Here is an 18,690-nt window from a genome sequence, read left to right on the forward strand (position 1 = left end):
TACCATGCTAAGTCGTCCAAATAGCATACACTTCCACCTTGTTCTCTTGAGAGTCTCATGTTTTGTTTGTTTGCTTGTTTGCTCGTTGCTTTTTAGGGCCGCCCCCGTGACATATGTATGTTCCCAGGCTAAGGGTCACATCGGATCTATAGCCGCTGGCCTATACCATAGCCAGAGCAACACCAGATCTTTAACCCACTGAACAAGGCCAGGGAACAAACCTGAGTCATCACGGATGCTAAGATCCGTTTCCATTAAGCCGTGATGGGAACTCCGAGATGCTCGTGTTCGACTCAGCCCCCATACTGTGAAGAAGCTCAACCAGCCAAGAAAACCCAGCTCATGTGGAGAACGAAGAACTGCCGCCCACAGCTCTGGCTGAGCACCAGCCAACTGCCAGCAGCAGTTTGCCAGGTGTGTGAGTGAGCCCCCTTCAAAGTGGATTCTCTAGCCCCAGTGAGTCAACTCAGTTCACATTGTGGGGAACAGAGTCAAACCATCCTCACCCAATTCAGCCCAAATAGTAGATTTGCTCAAGAGCAAAATAAATGATGGTTGGTGTCTTAATGCACCATGTTTGCTGTCACTCAGCAATAGATAATCGGAACACTTTGCAAACCCACTTCTAAGGAAGGATTCACTCATTGCAGCACTCACGGAATTGTGCAGCCATTGTACCATGGGGTGGGTCTCCCCAAATCTCCTTCAGCCCTGCTCTGCCAAATCACCCTAAACAAAAACTTGCTACATTTGTCATGCAAATACAACTTCAAGGCAAGTGTTCTATAGCCCTCTCCCAGCAAACCATGTGGTCAACCCATAGAATCATGCGAAAGGAAAAATGATTTTGGGATAAGGCACTAAGTTTCAGGGCAGTTTGACATCCCTTGAGAAGTCTCCAAAATAGCTGGGGCCATTATCTGCACATTTGAAAGCCTCAGGTTTAGAAGACAGTGTGAAAAAGAGAATATCTATAGGTATGACCGGGTCACTATGCTTACAGCAGAAATTGACACAACAGTGTAAATCAACTTTAATAAATTTTTTTTCTCTTTTGTCTTTTTAGGGCCGCACCCACAGCACATGGAGGTTCCCAGGCTAGGGGTCTAATCGGAGCTGTTGCCGCCAGCCCATGCCAGAGCCACAGCAACATGGGATCCGAGCTGCGTGCTCGACCTATACCCACTGAGCGAGGCCAGGGATCGAACCCGCAACCTCATGGTTCCTAGCCAGACTAGTTTCCGCTGCTCCACGACGGGAACTCCCAACTTTAATAAAAATCTTTAAAAAATAAAGAAAGCCTCAGGTTACCCCGAAGCCCAAAAATCAGGTGGAGAGAACCCAGGCAGGCAGGAGCAATTGTATTTTCCCAAGAGGTTGGTACAGGCAGAACTGGCACCACAAGGAGTTGAGTTCCTGGAACATTCATCCCCATCTAAGCAGAAAACCAAAAAGGATGCTGAGGCTACCTACAGCAGAGCAATTCACAGCCCCACCTGGAACTAAAGCCAATGGTTTTCCCAAGCTACAAGGGGCTCACACATTTGCGTCACTATGGAAAGGAAACGCTTGGGGCGTGTTTCTCTCCCTTGCAATTTTCTGATGAGGCCACCCACCTCTCAGGATAAAATCCTCCAAGAGCAGGCAAGGCACTGAGAGTCTGTTCCCAGCTGAGCTCCTCTTTGGCTTCTAATCCCATCTTAATTCACCACCCAGACTCATCGGGCACCTTTAGTGGCTCATTCTCTGCCATCTGTGTTTGCTCAGCCTCTAATTCATTACTCCCCTCTTTCACGGAGGAATGAATCTCAGTTCCCCTCCAAAGAATCACTACATCAGAGAGGAGGGGTAGAGAGAGCCTGGACAGCATCAGTTCAAAGCCTGGCTCTGCCCCTTAGAATCTGTGTGTTGCTGGGGGCTATGGAGTGAATTGTCACCCCAAATTCCTACACTGAAATCCTAACCCTCAGTGAGGTAGTATTAAAATCGGAAAGATGATTAGGTTTAGATGAGGTCATGAGGGTGGGGCCCTTGTGATGGGATCAGTGCCCTTTTAAGAAGAGGGAGAATCATAAGAACTCTCTCTCTCTCTCCCCCCTTCCTCTCTCCCTCTCTCTCCTCTCTCTGCCCTGTGTGAACATAAAAGAAGCTCACTCCAGAAAGAGAGCTCTTTCCAGAAACTGACCATGCCAACACCCTGATCTTGGATTTCCAGCCTCCAGAACTGTGAGATAATAAAGTTCTGTTGTTTCCACCCACCAGCTTATGGTGCTTTATTGTGGCAGCCTGAGCTGACTAATACACTGGACAAGAGGATTCATCTCTGTGTGTCACATCTATGATTATTATGGGACTAATCATAGAACCCACCCCCACAGGGTTGTCCAGAGGGTTCGATAAGATGACAAAGAATCGGAGTTCCTGTTGTGGTGCAGTAGAAATGAATCCGACTAGGAACCATGAGGTTGCAGGTTCGACCCCTGGCCTCGCTCAGCGGGTTAAGGATCCGGCGTTGCCGTGAGCTGTGGTGTAGGTTGCAGGCGCGGCTTGGATCTGGTGTTGCTGTGGCTCTGGCATAGAGTGACAGCTGTAGCTCCGATTGGACCCCTAGCCTGGGAACCTCCATATGCTGTGGGTGCGGCCGTCAAAAGACAAAAGGACGAAAAAAAAAAAAAAAGAAGAAGAAGAAGAAGAAGAAGAAGAAGACGGCGACAAAGTGTCTTTAACCACTCAGAAGAGAACCTGGGATAGAGTGAGGATCCCCAGCCCAGGACAGTGGGTTGAAGGATCAGCGATGCCACAGCAGCAGCATAGGTTGCAATTGCAGCTGGGATCTGATCCCCGGTCCAGGAACTCCTTAAGCCCTGGGGCACCCCCCTAAAAAAATTGAACCCCACCCCCAGCACTCCCTATCTACCTTCCTGCCTTCTTTGATTTCACCTCCTTTAACTATCCCTGACACCCAACAGTTTTCTGCCTTGATTTTGTCCAATCTCTCTCTCTCCCCACAGTAGATAATCAATTCCAGGAGAACAAGTATTTGGGCCTGTATTTCTCACTGCTGCATCCTCCATCCCTAGAATCTGGGCGGGCATACAGTAGGTGCTCAACAAGTATTTTTGAATGAGTGCATGAATGAACGAAGAAATGAATGAATGATTATTGGCTTCAGCTTTGCAACTGAACTCAGCTGAGACTCACCCCAAGTCCTCCCCCAGAGAGTACTGTCTATGCAAAAAGATCGGACCTGATTCCCAAGAGTCCCATGGAGCTACCTCTACACGTCTCTCCGGGGCCCTGGATGCCCATCTTGCCCGTGCTGGATTCAAATCCGGACTTGCAGACACAAGAGTAGCTCCCCACACTGTTGCGGCAAGATGCGTGCTCTGGGCAAGCTCTGGGATTGGCACATTCGTCCACATCTGGTCAGTGGGAATGAAAATCCGGGTCAAGGCAGAGGAAGCAGTGAGGATAGGAGGCTGCATAGGATCAAGGAGGACTCTCATGGCTTCCTTCAAATAACTTATAGGAAAAAGTTCTCAAGGTTGGGTCTGAATTCCCTAGAGCTCAGAGGATCTCCATCTCAGCACCATCAACACTTGGGAACAGATCCTTCTTGGTTGTACGGAGGTTGCTCTATGCATTGTAGGATATTTGGAAGGACGCGCTGGTCTCTGCTCACACAAGTAAGAGTAACGCAAACAAACCCTACACCACCATCAATGGGCGAAAACCAAAAATGTCTAAGGATGTTGATAACATCCCCTAAGGGCAAAGAGGGTAAATCACCCTAGAAACAGAATCACGCCATTACTCTCCAGCACTGCTTGCAGCACTGTTTAGCACGTAGTAGACCCTCAGAAGCAGCTCAAGTCCAAGAGATACCACATCATAGCTGTCTGTCCTCCGGCAAGACGCAACCTTATAATGCCTAAAAGGAGGCTCCTGGTCCCCAGGATCCTCAATCAAAGGGGTTCTGAATTCATGGCACAGGTACCCAGAGATCGGGTCCTCTATACCTTCACAGATGGAGTTGGTAGAGGTGAATCCAACGTGGCAGCTGCAGCTGTAGCTTCCCAAGGAGTTGGTACACTGGGAATGCTCCGGGCAGACCCCGCTCTGGAGGCATTCATTAATGTCTGAAGAGCAGTGGAAGAGAGGGGCCAGGCCAAAGGGTGAGTGTCTGAGCGCACGCGCGTGCACGCACACGCACACGCACGCGCACGCACACGCACACGCACACACACACACACACACACACACGGAAGCAGCTCCGCAGCAGCTGCCCACCAAAGACCCGCCACGCCTGACAGCCTGACAGCATTACCTACACACGCGAAACGACCTCCCTTTGCCGGGATCCAGTCATCTCCGGTGGGAGACGAGAAACCAGGCAAACAGCTGCACTTGTAGCTCCCTGGCAGGTTTCTGCAGACGGAGTGAGGCCCACAGGCTGGGGGGCTTTGAGAACATTCATCTATATCTGGACCGGAAAAAAAGAAGCACACTGGCCAATGGGCTTTGCCTTGGACCACACGTTGTTTCTTCCGGTGGAAAACTGGAAGCGGTTGATGGAAAGAGCCTGTCCCAGGAAGATACCCTGTCTCTCCTCCACATGCCCTTCATTCAACAGACATCGGCTCCATCAAGGAGTCGGTCTGTAGTTCCTCCCCTTGGATCTGAGTCCGGTGGTGGGGACACTGAGCTCGTAAGTACCATGCTAAGTCGTCCAAATAGCATACACTTCCACCTTGTTCTCTTGAGAGTCTCATGTTTTGTTTGTTTGCTTGTTTGCTCGTTGCTTTTTAGGGCCGCCCCCGTGACATATGTATGTTCCCAGGCTAAGGGTCACATCGGATCTATAGCCGCTGGCCTATACCATAGCCAGAGCAACACCAGATCTTTAACCCACTGAACAAGGCCAGGGAACAAACCTGAGTCATCACGGATGCTAAGATCCGTTTCCATTAAGCCGTGATGGGAACTCCGAGATGCTCGTGTTCGACTCAGCCCCCATACTGTGAAGAAGCTCAACCAGCCAAGAAAACCCAGCTCATGTGGAGAACGAAGAACTGCCGCCCACAGCTCTGGCTGAGCACCAGCCAACTGCCAGCAGCAGTTTGCCAGGTGTGTGAGTGAGCCCCCTTCAAAGTGGATTCTCTAGCCCCAGTGAGTCAACTCAGTTCACATTGTGGGGAACAGAGTCAAACCATCCTCACCCAATTCAGCCCAAATAGTAGATTTGCTCAAGAGCAAAATAAATGATGGTTGGTGTCTTAATGCACCATGTTTGCTGTCACTCAGCAATAGATAATCGGAACACTTTGCAAACCCACTTCTAAGGAAGGATTCACTCATTGCAGCACTCACGGAATTGTGCAGCCATTGTACCATGGGGTGGGTCTCCCCAAATCTCCTTCAGCCCTGCTCTGCCAAATCACCCTAAACAAAAACTTGCTACATTTGTCATGCAAATACAACTTCAAGGCAAGTGTTCTATAGCCCTCTCCCAGCAAACCATGTGGTCAACCCATAGAATCATGCGAAAGGAAAAATGATTTTGGGATAAGGCACTAAGTTTCAGGGCAGTTTGACATCCCTTGAGAAGTCTCCAAAATAGCTGGGGCCATTATCTGCACATTTGAAAGCCTCAGGTTTAGAAGACAGTGTGAAAAAGAGAATATCTATAGGTATGACTGGGTCACTATGCTTACAGCAGAAATTGACACAACAGTGTAAATCAACTTTAATAAATTTTTTTTCTCTTTTGTCTTTTTAGGGCCGCACCCACAGCACATGGAGGTTCCCAGGCTAGGGGTCTAATCGGAGCTGTTGCCGCCAGCCCATGCCAGAGCCACAGCAACATGGGATCCGAGCTGCGTGCTCGACCTATACCCACTGAGCGAGGCCAGGGATCGAACCCGCAACCTCATGGTTCCTAGCCAGACTAGTTTCCGCTGCTCCACGACGGGAACTCCCAACTTTAATAAAAATCTTTAAAAAATAAAGAAAGCCTCAGGTTACCCCGAAGCCCAAAAATCAGGTGGAGAGAACCCAGGCAGGCAGGAGCAATTGTATTTTCCCAAGAGGTTGGTACAGGCAGAACTGGCACCACAAGGAGTTGAGTTCCTGGAACATTCATCCCCATCTAAGCAGAAAACCAAAAAGGATGCTGAGGCTACCTACAGCAGAGCAATTCACAGCCCCACCTGGAACTAAAGCCAACGGTTTTCCCAAGCTACAAGGGGCTCACACATTTGCGTCACTATGGAAAGGAAACGCTTGGGGCGTGTTTCTCTCCCTTGCAATTTTCTGATGAGGCCACCCACCTCTCAGGATAAAATCCTCCAAGAGCAGGCAAGGCACTGAGAGTCTGTTCCCAGCTGAGCTCCTCTTTGGCTTCTAATCCCATCTTAATTCACCACCCAGACTCATCGGGCACCTTTAGTGGCTCATTCTCTGCCATCTGTGTTTGCTCAGCCTCTAATTCATTACTCCCCTCTTTCACGGAGGAATGAATCTCAGTTCCCCTCCAAAGAATCACTACATCAGAGAGGAGGGGTAGAGAGAGCCTGGACAGCATCAGTTCAAAGCCTGGCTCTGCCCCTTAGAATCTGTGTGTTGCTGGGGGCTATGGAGTGAATTGTCACCCCAAATTCCTACACTGAAATCCTAACCCTCAGTGAGGTAGTATTAAAATCGGAAAGATGATTAGGTTTAGATGAGGTCATGAGGGTGGGGCCCTTGTGATGGGATCAGTGCCCTTTTAAGAAGAGGGAGAATCATAAGAACTCTCTCTCTCTCTCCCCCCTTCCTCTCTCCCTCTCTCTCCTCTCTCTGCCCTGTGTGAACATAAAAGAAGCTCACTCCAGAAAGAGAGCTCTTTCCAGAAACTGACCATGCCAACACCCTGATCTTGGATTTCCAGCCTCCAGAACTGTGAGATAATAAAGTTCTGTTGTTTCCACCCACCAGCTTATGGTGCTTTATTGTGGCAGCCTGAGCTGACTAATACACTGGACAAGAGGATTCATCTCTGTGTGTCACATCTATGATTATTATGGGACTAATCATAGAACCCACCCCCACAGGGTTGTCCAGAGGGTTCGATAAGATGACAAAGAATCGGAGTTCCTGTTGTGGTGCAGTAGAAATGAATCCGACTAGGAACCATGAGGTTGCAGGTTCGACCCCTGGCCTCGCTCAGCAGGTTAAGGATCCGGCGTTGCCGTGAGCTGTGGTGTAGGTTGCAGGCGCGGCTTGGATCTGGTGTTGCTGTGGCTCTGGCATAGAGTGACAGCTGTAGCTCCGATTGGACCCCTAGCCTGGGAACCTCCATATGCTGTGGGTGCGGCCGTCAAAAGACAAAAGGACGAAAAAAAAAAAAAAGAAGAAGAAGAAGAAGAAGAAGAAGAAGAAGAAGACGGCGACAAAGTGTCTTTAGCCACTCAGAAGAGAACCTGGGATAGAGTGAGGATCCCCAGCCCAGGACAGTGGGTTGAAGGATCAGCGATGCCACAGCAGCAGCATAGGTTGCAATTGCAGCTGGGATCTGATCCCCGGTCCAGGAACTCCTTAAGCCCTGGGGCACCCCCCTAAAAAAATTGAACCCCACCCCCAGCACTCCCTATCTACCTTCCTGCCTTCTTTGATTTCACCTCCTTTAACTATCCCTGACACCCAACAGTTTTCTGCCTTGATTTTGTCCAATCTCTCTCTCTCCCCACAGTAGATAATCAATTCCAGGAGAACAAGTATTTGGGCCTGTATTTCTCACTGCTGCATCCTCCATCCCTAGAATCTGGGCGGGCATACAGTAGGTGCTCAACAAGTATTTTTGAATGAGTGCATGAATGAACGAAGAAATGAATGAATGATTATTGGCTTCAGCTTTGCAACTGAACTCAGCTGAGACTCACCCCAAGTCCTCCCCCAGAGAGTACTGTCTATGCAAAAAGATCGGACCTGATTCCCAAGAGTCCCATGGAGCTACCTCTACACGTCTCTCCGGGGCCCTGGATGCCCATCTTGCCCGTGCTGGATTCAAATCCGGACTTGCAGACACAAGAGTAGCTCCCCACACTGTTGCGGCAAGATGCGTGCTCTGGGCAAGCTCTGGGATTGGCACATTCGTCCACATCTGGTCAGTGGGAATGAAAATCCGGGTCAAGGCAGAGGAAGCAGTGAGGATAGGAGGCTGCATAGGATCAAGGAGGACTCTCATGGCTTCCTTCAAATAACTTATAGGAAAAAGTTCTCAAGGTTGGGTCTGAATTCCCTAGAGCTCAGAGGATCTCCATCTCAGCACCATCAACACTTGGGAACAGATCCTTCTTGGTTGTACGGAGGTTGCTCTATGCATTGTAGGATATTTGGAAGGACGCGCTGGTCTCTGCTCACACAAGTAAGAGTAACGCAAACAAACCCTACACCACCATCAATGGGCGAAAACCAAAAATGTCTAAGGATGTTGATAACATCCCCCTAAGGGCAAAGAGGGTAAATCACCCTAGAAACAGAATCACGCCATTACTCTCCAGCACTGCTTGCAGCACTGTTTAGCACGTAGTAGACCCTCAGAAGCAGCTCAAGTCCAAGAGATACCACATCATAGCTGTCTGTCCTCCGGCAAGACGCAACCTTATAATGCCTAAAAGGAGGCTCCTGGTCCCCAGGATCCTCAATCAAAGGGGTTCTGAATTCATGGCACAGGTACCCAGAGATCGGGTCCTCTATACCTTCACAGATGGAGTTGGTAGAGGTGAATCCAACGTGGCAGCTGCAGCTGTAGCTTCCCAAGGAGTTGGTACACTGGGAATGCTCCGGGCAGACCCCGCTCTGGAGGCATTCATTAATGTCTGAAGAGCAGTGGAAGAGAGGGGCCAGGCCAAAGGGTGAGTGTCTGAGCGCACGCGCGCGCACGCACACGCACGCGCACGCGCACGCACACGCACACGCACACACACACACACACACACACACACGGAAGCAGCTCCGCAGCAGCTGCCCACCAAAGACCCGCCACGCCTGACAGCCTGACAGCATTACCTACACACGCGAAACGACCTCCCTTTGCCGGGATCCAGTCATCTCCGGTGGGAGACGAGAAACCAGGCAAACAGCTGCACTTGTAGCTCCCTGGCAGGTTTCTGCAGACGGAGTGAGGCCCACAGGCTGGGGGGCTTTGAGAACATTCATCTATATCTGGACCGGAAAAAAAGAAGCACACTGGCCAATGGGCTTTGCCTTGGACCACACGTTGTTTCTTCCGGTGGAAAACTGGAAGCGGTTGATGGAAAGAGCCTGTCCCAGGAAGATACCCTGTCTCTCCTCCACATGCCCTTCATTCAACAGACATCGGCTCCATCAAGGAGTCGGTCTGTAGTTCCTCCCCTTGGATCTGAGTCCGGTGGTGGGGACACTGAGCTCGTAAGTACCATGCTAAGTCGTCCAAATAGCATACACTTCCACCTTGTTCTCTTGAGAGTCTCATGTTTTGTTTGTTTGCTTGTTTGCTCGTTGCTTTTTAGGGCCGCCCCCGTGACATATGTATGTTCCCAGGCTAAGGGTCACATCGGATCTATAGCCGCTGGCCTATACCATAGCCAGAGCAACACCAGATCTTTAACCCACTGAACAAGGCCAGGGAACAAACCTGAGTCATCACGGATGCTAAGATCCGTTTCCATTAAGCCGTGATGGGAACTCCGAGATGCTCGTGTTCGACTCAGCCCCCATACTGTGAAGAAGCTCAACCAGCCAAGAAAACCCAGCTCATGTGGAGAACGAAGAACTGCCGCCCACAGCTCTGGCTGAGCACCAGCCAACTGCCAGCAGCAGTTTGCCAGGTGTGTGAGTGAGCCCCCTTCAAAGTGGATTCTCTAGCCCCAGTGAGTCAACTCAGTTCACATTGTGGGGAACAGAGTCAAACCATCCTCACCCAATTCAGCCCAAATAGTAGATTTGCTCAAGAGCAAAATAAATGATGGTTGGTGTCTTAATGCACCATGTTTGCTGTCACTCAGCAATAGATAATCGGAACACTTTGCAAACCCACTTCTAAGGAAGGATTCACTCATTGCAGCACTCACGGAATTGTGCAGCCATTGTACCATGGGGTGGGCCTCCCCAAATCTCCTTCAGCCCTGCTCTGCCAAATCACCCTAAACAAAAACTTGCTACATTTGTCATGCAAATACAACTTCAAGGCAAGTGTTCTATAGCCCTCTCCCAGCAAACCATGTGGTCAACCCATAGAATCATGCGAAAGGAAAAATGATTTTGGGATAAGGCACTAAGTTTCAGGGCAGTTTGACATCCCTTGAGAAGTCTCCAAAATAGCTGGGGCCATTATCTGCACATTTGAAAGCCTCAGGTTTAGAAGACAGTGTGAAAAAGAGAATATCTATAGGTATGACTGGGTCACTATGCTTACAGCAGAAATTGACACAACAGTGTAAATCAACTTTAATAAATTTTTTTTCTCTTTTGTCTTTTTAGGGCCGCACCCACAGCACATGGAGGTTCCCAGGCTAGGGGTCTAATCGGAGCTGTTGCCGCCAGCCCATGCCAGAGCCACAGCAACATGGGATCCGAGCTGCGTGCTCGACCTATACCCACTGAGCGAGGCCAGGGATCGAACCCGCAACCTCATGGTTCCTAGCCAGACTAGTTTCCGCTGCTCCACGACGGGAACTCCCAACTTTAATAAAAATCTTTAAAAAATAAAGAAAGCCTCAGGTTACCCCGAAGCCCAAAAATCAGGTGGAGAGAACCCAGGCAGGCAGGAGCAATTGTATTTTCCCAAGAGGTTGGTACAGGCAGAACTGGCACCACAAGGAGTTGAGTTCCTGGAACATTCATCCCCATCTAAGCAGAAAACCAAAAAGGATGCTGAGGCTACCTACAGCAGAGCAATTCACAGCCCCACCTGGAACTAAAGCCAACGGTTTTCCCAAGCTACAAGGGGCTCACACATTTGCGTCACTATGGAAAGGAAACGCTTGGGGCGTGTTTCTCTCCCTTGCAATTTTCTGATGAGGCCACCCACCTCTCAGGATAAAATCCTCCAAGAGCAGGCAAGGCACTGAGAGTCTGTTCCCAGCTGAGCTCCTCTTTGGCTTCTAATCCCATCTTAATTCACCACCCAGACTCATCGGGCACCTTTAGTGGCTCATTCTCTGCCATCTGTGTTTGCTCAGCCTCTAATTCATTACTCCCCTCTTTCACGGAGGAATGAATCTCAGTTCCCCTCCAAAGAATCACTACATCAGAGAGGAGGGGTAGAGAGAGCCTGGACAGCATCAGTTCAAAGCCTGGCTCTGCCCCTTAGAATCTGTGTGTTGCTGGGGGCTATGGAGTGAATTGTCACCCCAAATTCCTACACTGAAATCCTAACCCTCAGTGAGGTAGTATTAAAATCGGAAAGATGATTAGGTTTAGATGAGGTCATGAGGGTGGGGCCCTTGTGATGGGATCAGTGCCCTTTTAAGAAGAGGGAGAATCATAAGAACTCTCTCTCTCTCTCCCCCCTTCCTCTCTCCCTCTCTCTCCTCTCTCTGCCCTGTGTGAACATAAAAGAAGCTCACTCCAGAAAGAGAGCTCTTTCCAGAAACTGACCATGCCAACACCCTGATCTTGGATTTCCAGCCTCCAGAACTGTGAGATAATAAAGTTCTGTTGTTTCCACCCACCAGCTTATGGTGCTTTATTGTGGCAGCCTGAGCTGACTAATACACTGGACAAGAGGATTCATCTCTGTGTGTCACATCTATGATTATTATGGGACTAATCATAGAACCCACCCCCACAGGGTTGTCCAGAGGGTTCGATAAGATGACAAAGAATCGGAGTTCCTGTTGTGGTGCAGTAGAAATGAATCCGACTAGGAACCATGAGGTTGCAGGTTCGACCCCTGGCCTCGCTCAGCGGGTTAAGGATCCGGCGTTGCCGTGAGCTGTGGTGTAGGTTGCAGGCGCGGCTTGGATCTGGTGTTGCTGTGGCTCTGGCATAGAGTGACAGCTGTAGCTCCGATTGGACCCCTAGCCTGGGAACCTCCATATGCTGTGGGTGCGGCCGTCAAAAGACAAAAGGACGAAAAAAAAAAAAAAAGAAGAAGAAGAAGAAGAAGAAGAAGACGGCGACAAAGTGTCTTTAGCCACTCAGAAGAGAACCTGGGATAGAGTGAGGATCCCCAGCCCAGGACAGTGGGTTGAAGGATCAGCGATGCCACAGCAGCAGCATAGGTTGCAATTGCAGCTGGGATCTGATCCCCGGTCCAGGAACTCCTTAAGCCCTGGGGCACCCCCCTAAAAAAATTGAACCCCACCCCCAGCACTCCCTATCTACCTTCCTGCCTTCTTTGATTTCACCTCCTTTAACTATCCCTGACACCCAACAGTTTTCTGCCTTGATTTTGTCCAATCTCTCTCTCTCCCCACAGTAGATAATCAATTCCAGGAGAACAAGTATTTGGGCCTGTATTTCTCACTGCTGCATCCTCCATCCCTAGAATCTGGGCGGGCATACAGTAGGTGCTCAACAAGTATTTTTGAATGAGTGCATGAATGAACGAAGAAATGAATGAATGATTATTGGCTTCAGCTTTGCAACTGAACTCAGCTGAGACTCACCCCAAGTCCTCCCCCAGAGAGTACTGTCTATGCAAAAAGATCGGACCTGATTCCCAAGAGTCCCATGGAGCTACCTCTACACGTCTCTCCGGGGCCCTGGATGCCCATCTTGCCCGTGCTGGATTCAAATCCGGACTTGCAGACACAAGAGTAGCTCCCCACACTGTTGCGGCAAGATGCGTGCTCTGGGCAAGCTCTGGGATTGGCACATTCGTCCACATCTGGTCAGTGGGAATGAAAATCCGGGTCAAGGCAGAGGAAGCAGTGAGGATAGGAGGCTGCATAGGATCAAGGAGGACTCTCATGGCTTCCTTCAAATAACTTATAGGAAAAAGTTCTCAAGGTTGGGTCTGAATTCCCTAGAGCTCAGAGGATCTCCATCTCAGCACCATCAACACTTGGGAACAGATCCTTCTTGGTTGTACGGAGGTTGCTCTATGCATTGTAGGATATTTGGAAGGACGCGCTGGTCTCTGCTCACACAAGTAAGAGTAACGCAAACAAACCCTACACCACCATCAATGGGCGAAAACCAAAAATGTCTAAGGATGTTGATAACATCCCCCTAAGGGCAAAGAGGGTAAATCACCCTAGAAACAGAATCACGCCATTACTCTCCAGCACTGCTTGCAGCACTGTTTAGCACGTAGTAGACCCTCAGAAGCAGCTCAAGTCCAAGAGATACCACATCATAGCTGTCTGTCCTCCGGCAAGACGCAACCTTATAATGCCTAAAAGGAGGCTCCTGGTCCCCAGGATCCTCAATCAAAGGGGTTCTGAATTCATGGCACAGGTACCCAGAGATCGGGTCCTCTATACCTTCACAGATGGAGTTGGTAGAGGTGAATCCAACGTGGCAGCTGCAGCTGTAGCTTCCCAAGGAGTTGGTACACTGGGAATGCTCCGGGCAGACCCCGCTCTGGAGGCATTCATTAATGTCTGAAGAGCAGTGGAAGAGAGGGGCCAGGCCAAAGGGTGAGTGTCTGAGCGCACGCGCGCGCACGCACACGCACGCGCACGCGCACGCACACGCACACGCACACACACACACACACACACACACACACGGAAGCAGCTCCGCAGCAGCTGCCCACCAAAGACCCGCCACGCCTGACAGCCTGACAGCATTACCTACACACGCGAAACGACCTCCCTTTGCCGGGATCCAGTCATCTCCGGTGGGAGACGAGAAACCAGGCAAACAGCTGCACTTGTAGCTCCCTGGCAGGTTTCTGCAGACGGAGTGAGGCCCACAGGCTGGGGGGCTTTGAGAACATTCATCTATATCTGGACCGGAAAAAAAGAAGCACACTGGCCAATGGGCTTTGCCTTGGACCACACGTTGTTTCTTCCGGTGGAAAACTGGAAGCGGTTGATGGAAAGAGCCTGTCCCAGGAAGATACCCTGTCTCTCCTCCACATGCCCTTCATTCAACAGACATCGGCTCCATCAAGGAGTCGGTCTGTAGTTCCTCCCCTTGGATCTGAGTCCGGTGGTGGGGACACTGAGCTCGTAAGTACCATGCTAAGTCGTCCAAATAGCATACACTTCCACCTTGTTCTCTTGAGAGTCTCATGTTTTGTTTGTTTGCTTGTTTGCTCGTTGCTTTTTAGGGCCGCCCCCGTGACATATGTATGTTCCCAGGCTAAGGGTCACATCGGATCTATAGCCGCTGGCCTATACCATAGCCAGAGCAACACCAGATCTTTAACCCACTGAACAAGGCCAGGGAACAAACCTGAGTCATCACGGATGCTAAGATCCGTTTCCATTAAGCCGTGATGGGAACTCCGAGATGCTCGTGTTCGACTCAGCCCCCATACTGTGAAGAAGCTCAACCAGCCAAGAAAACCCAGCTCATGTGGAGAACGAAGAACTGCCGCCCACAGCTCTGGCTGAGCACCAGCCAACTGCCAGCAGCAGTTTGCCAGGTGTGTGAGTGAGCCCCCTTCAAAGTGGATTCTCTAGCCCCAGTGAGTCAACTCAGTTCACATTGTGGGGAACAGAGTCAAACCATCCTCACCCAATTCAGCCCAAATAGTAGATTTGCTCAAGAGCAAAATAAATGATGGTTGGTGTCTTAATGCACCATGTTTGCTGTCACTCAGCAATAGATAATCGGAACACTTTGCAAACCCACTTCTAAGGAAGGATTCACTCATTGCAGCACTCACGGAATTGTGCAGCCATTGTACCATGGGGTGGGCCTCCCCAAATCTCCTTCAGCCCTGCTCTGCCAAATCACCCTAAACAAAAACTTGCTACATTTGTCATGCAAATACAACTTCAAGGCAAGTGTTCTATAGCCCTCTCCCAGCAAACCATGTGGTCAACCCATAGAATCATGCGAAAGGAAAAATGATTTTGGGATAAGGCACTAAGTTTCAGGGCAGTTTGACATCCCTTGAGAAGTCTCCAAAATAGCTGGGGCCATTATCTGCACATTTGAAAGCCTCAGGTTTAGAAGACAGTGTGAAAAAGAGAATATCTATAGGTATGACTGGGTCACTATGCTTACAGCAGAAATTGACACAACAGTGTAAATCAACTTTAATAAATTTTTTTTCTCTTTTGTCTTTTTAGGGCCGCACCCACAGCACATGGAGGTTCCCAGGCTAGGGGTCTAATCGGAGCTGTTGCCGCCAGCCCATGCCAGAGCCACAGCAACATGGGATCCGAGCTGCGTGCTCGACCTATACCCACTGAGCGAGGCCAGGGATCGAACCCGCAACCTCATGGTTCCTAGCCAGACTAGTTTCCGCTGCTCCACGACGGGAACTCCCAACTTTAATAAAAATCTTTAAAAAATAAAGAAAGCCTCAGGTTACCCCGAAGCCCAAAAATCAGGTGGAGAGAACCCAGGCAGGCAGGAGCAATTGTATTTTCCCAAGAGGTTGGTACAGGCAGAACTGGCACCACAAGGAGTTGAGTTCCTGGAACATTCATCCCCATCTAAGCAGAAAACCAAAAAGGATGCTGAGGCTACCTACAGCAGAGCAATTCACAGCCCCACCTGGAACTAAAGCCAACGGTTTTCCCAAGCTACAAGGGGCTCACACATTTGCGTCACTATGGAAAGGAAACGCTTGGGGCGTGTTTCTCTCCCTTGCAATTTTCTGATGAGGCCACCCACCTCTCAGGATAAAATCCTCCAAGAGCAGGCAAGGCACTGAGAGTCTGTTCCCAGCTGAGCTCCTCTTTGGCTTCTAATCCCATCTTAATTCACCACCCAGACTCATCGGGCACCTTTAGTGGCTCATTCTCTGCCATCTGTGTTTGCTCAGCCTCTAATTCATTACTCCCCTCTTTCACGGAGGAATGAATCTCAGTTCCCCTCCAAAGAATCACTACATCAGAGAGGAGGGGTAGAGAGAGCCTGGACAGCATCAGTTCAAAGCCTGGCTCTGCCCCTTAGAATCTGTGTGTTGCTGGGGGCTATGGAGTGAATTGTCACCCCAAATTCCTACACTGAAATCCTAACCCTCAGTGAGGTAGTATTAAAATCGGAAAGATGATTAGGTTTAGATGAGGTCATGAGGGTGGGGCCCTTGTGATGGGATCAGTGCCCTTTTAAGAAGAGGGAGAATCATAAGAACTCTCTCTCTCTCTCCCCCCTTCCTCTCTCCCTCTCTCTCCTCTCTCTGCCCTGTGTGAACATAAAAGAAGCTCACTCCAGAAAGAGAGCTCTTTCCAGAAACTGACCATGCCAACACCCTGATCTTGGATTTCCAGCCTCCAGAACTGTGAGATAATAAAGTTCTGTTGTTTCCACCCACCAGCTTATGGTGCTTTATTGTGGCAGCCTGAGCTGACTAATACACTGGACAAGAGGATTCATCTCTGTGTGTCACATCTATGATTATTATGGGACTAATCATAGAACCCACCCCCACAGGGTTGTCCAGAGGGTTCGATAAGATGACAAAGAATCGGAGTTCCTGTTGTGGTGCAGTAGAAATGAATCCGACTAGGAACCATGAGGTTGCAGGTTCGACCCCTGGCCTCGCTCAGCGGGTTAAGGATCCGGCGTTGCCGTGAGCTGTGGTGTAGGTTGCAGGCGCGGCTTGGATCTGGTGTTGCTGTGGCTCTGGCATAGAGTGACAGCTGTAGCTCCGATTGGACCCCTAGCCTGGGAACCTCCATATGCTGTGGGTGCGGCCGTCAAAAGACAAAAGGACGAAAAAAAAAAAAAAGAAGAAGAAGAAGAAGAAGAAGAAGAAGAAGAAGACGGCGACAAAGTGTCTTTAGCCACTCAGAAGAGAACCTGGGATAGAGTGAGGATCCCCAGCCCAGGACAGTGGGTTGAAGGATCAGCGATGCCACAGCAGCAGCATAGGTTGCAATTGCAGCTGGGATCTGATCCCCGGTCCAGGAACTCCTTAAGCCCTGGGGCACCCCCCTAAAAAAATTGAACCCCACCCCCAGCACTCCCTATCTACCTTCCTGCCTTCTTTGATTTCACCTCCTTTAACTATCCCTGACACCCAACAGTTTTCTGCCTTGATTTTGTCCAATCTCTCTCTCTCCCCACAGTAGATAATCAATTCCAGGAGAACAAGTATTTGGGCCTGTATTTCTCACTGCTGCATCCTCCATCCCTAGAATCTGGGCGGGCATACAGTAGGTGCTCAACAAGTATTTTTGAATGAGTGCATGAATGAACGAAGAAATGAATGAATGATTATTGGCTTCAGCTTTGCAACTGAACTCAGCTGAGACTCACCCCAAGTCCTCCCCCAGAGAGTACTGTCTATGCAAAAAGATCGGACCTGATTCCCAAGAGTCCCATGGAGCTACCTCTACACGTCTCTCCGGGGCCCTGGATGCCCATCTTGCCCGTGCTGGATTCAAATCCGGACTTGCAGACACAAGAGTAGCTCCCCACACTGTTGCGGCAAGATGCGTGCTCTGGGCAAGCTCTGGGATTGGCACATTCGTCCACATCTGGTCAGTGGGAATGAAAATCCGGGTCAAGGCAGAGGAAGCAGTGAGGATAGGAGGCTGCATAGGATCAAGGAGGACTCTCATGGCTTCCTTCAAATAACTTATAGGAAAAAGTTCTCAAGGTTGGGTCTGAATTCCCTAGAGCTCAGAGGATCTCCATCTCAGCACCATCAACACTTGGGAACAGATCCTTCTTGGTTGTACGGAGGTTGCTCTATGCATTGTAGGATATTTGGAAGGACGCGCTGGTCTCTGCTCACACAAGTAAGAGTAACGCAAACAAACCCTACACCACCATCAATGGGCGAAAACCAAAAATGTCTAAGGATGTTGATAACATCCCCCTAAGGGCAAAGAGGGTAAATCACCCTAGAAACAGAATCACGCCATTACTCTCCAGCACTGCTTGCAGCACTGTTTAGCACGTAGTAGACCCTCAGAAGCAGCTCAAGTCCAAGAGATACCACATCATAGCTGTCTGTCCTCCGGCAAGACGCAACCTTATAATGCCTAAAAGGAGGCTCCTGGTCCCCAGGATCCTCAATCAAAGGGGTTCTGAATTCATGGCACAGGTACCCAGAGATCGGGTCCTCTATACCTTCACAGATGGAGTTGGTAGAGGTGAATCCAACGTGGCAGCTGCAGCTGTAGCTTCCCAAGGAGTTGGTACACTGGGAATGCTCCGGGCAGACCCCGCTCTGGAGGCATTCATTAATGTCTGAAGAGCAGTGGAAGAGAGGGGCCAGGCCAAAGGGTGAGTGTCTGAGCGCACGCGCGTGCACGCACACGCACACGCACGCGCACGCACACGCACACACACACACACACACACACACACACGGAAGCAGCTCCGCAGCAGCTGCCCACCAAAGACCCGCCACGCCTGACAGCCTGACAGCATTACCTACACACGCGAAACGACCTCCCTTTGCCGGGATCCAGTCATCTCCGGTGGGAGACGAGAAACCAGGCAAACAGCTGCACTTGTAGCTCCCTGGCAGGTTTCTGCAGACGGAGTGAGGCCCACAGGCTGGGGGGCTTTGAGAACATTCATCTATATCTGGACCGGAAAAAAAGAAGCACACTGGCCAATGGGCTTTGCCTTGGACCACAC

At 50.0% G+C, this 18,690-nt stretch overlaps 1 protein-coding gene across 23 annotated transcripts in view; it reads right to left on the minus strand.

Moving 5' to 3' along the window:
• The window catches only part of ADGRE1 (adhesion G protein-coupled receptor E1), an 88,890-nt gene that overhangs the window by 47,080 nt on the left and 23,120 nt on the right, over nt 1–18,690 (minus strand). For 14 of the 23 annotated variants that reach the window (XM_021083974.1, XM_021083951.1, XM_021083952.1 and 11 more), the window contains 12 exons: nt 18,481–18,636; nt 18,175–18,294; nt 17,430–17,576; nt 13,764–13,919; nt 13,452–13,571; nt 12,707–12,853; nt 9,049–9,204; nt 8,739–8,858; nt 7,994–8,140; nt 4,328–4,483; nt 4,020–4,139; nt 3,276–3,422 (listed from right to left, as the gene is read on the minus strand). The exons of 1 other annotated variant lie outside the window; for it this stretch is intronic. In XM_021083974.1, the coding sequence (XP_020939633.1) occupies nt 3,276–3,422; nt 4,020–4,139; nt 4,328–4,483; nt 7,994–8,140; nt 8,739–8,858; nt 9,049–9,204; nt 12,707–12,853; nt 13,452–13,571; nt 13,764–13,919; nt 17,430–17,576; nt 18,175–18,294; nt 18,481–18,636 (1,692 nt within the window). The remainder of the gene's footprint in view (nt 1–3,275; nt 3,423–4,019; nt 4,140–4,327; nt 4,484–7,993; nt 8,141–8,738; nt 8,859–9,048; nt 9,205–12,706; nt 12,854–13,451; nt 13,572–13,763; nt 13,920–17,429; nt 17,577–18,174; nt 18,295–18,480; nt 18,637–18,690) is intronic. 8 more of the 23 variants (XM_021083967.1, XM_021083959.1, XM_021083964.1 and 5 more) reach the window with 8 other exon arrangements.

Source organism: Sus scrofa, chromosome 2, assembly GCF_000003025.6.
Source record: "Sus scrofa isolate TJ Tabasco breed Duroc chromosome 2, Sscrofa11.1, whole genome shotgun sequence".
In the NCBI taxonomy this organism is placed as follows: domain Eukaryota; kingdom Metazoa; phylum Chordata; class Mammalia; order Artiodactyla; family Suidae; genus Sus; species Sus scrofa.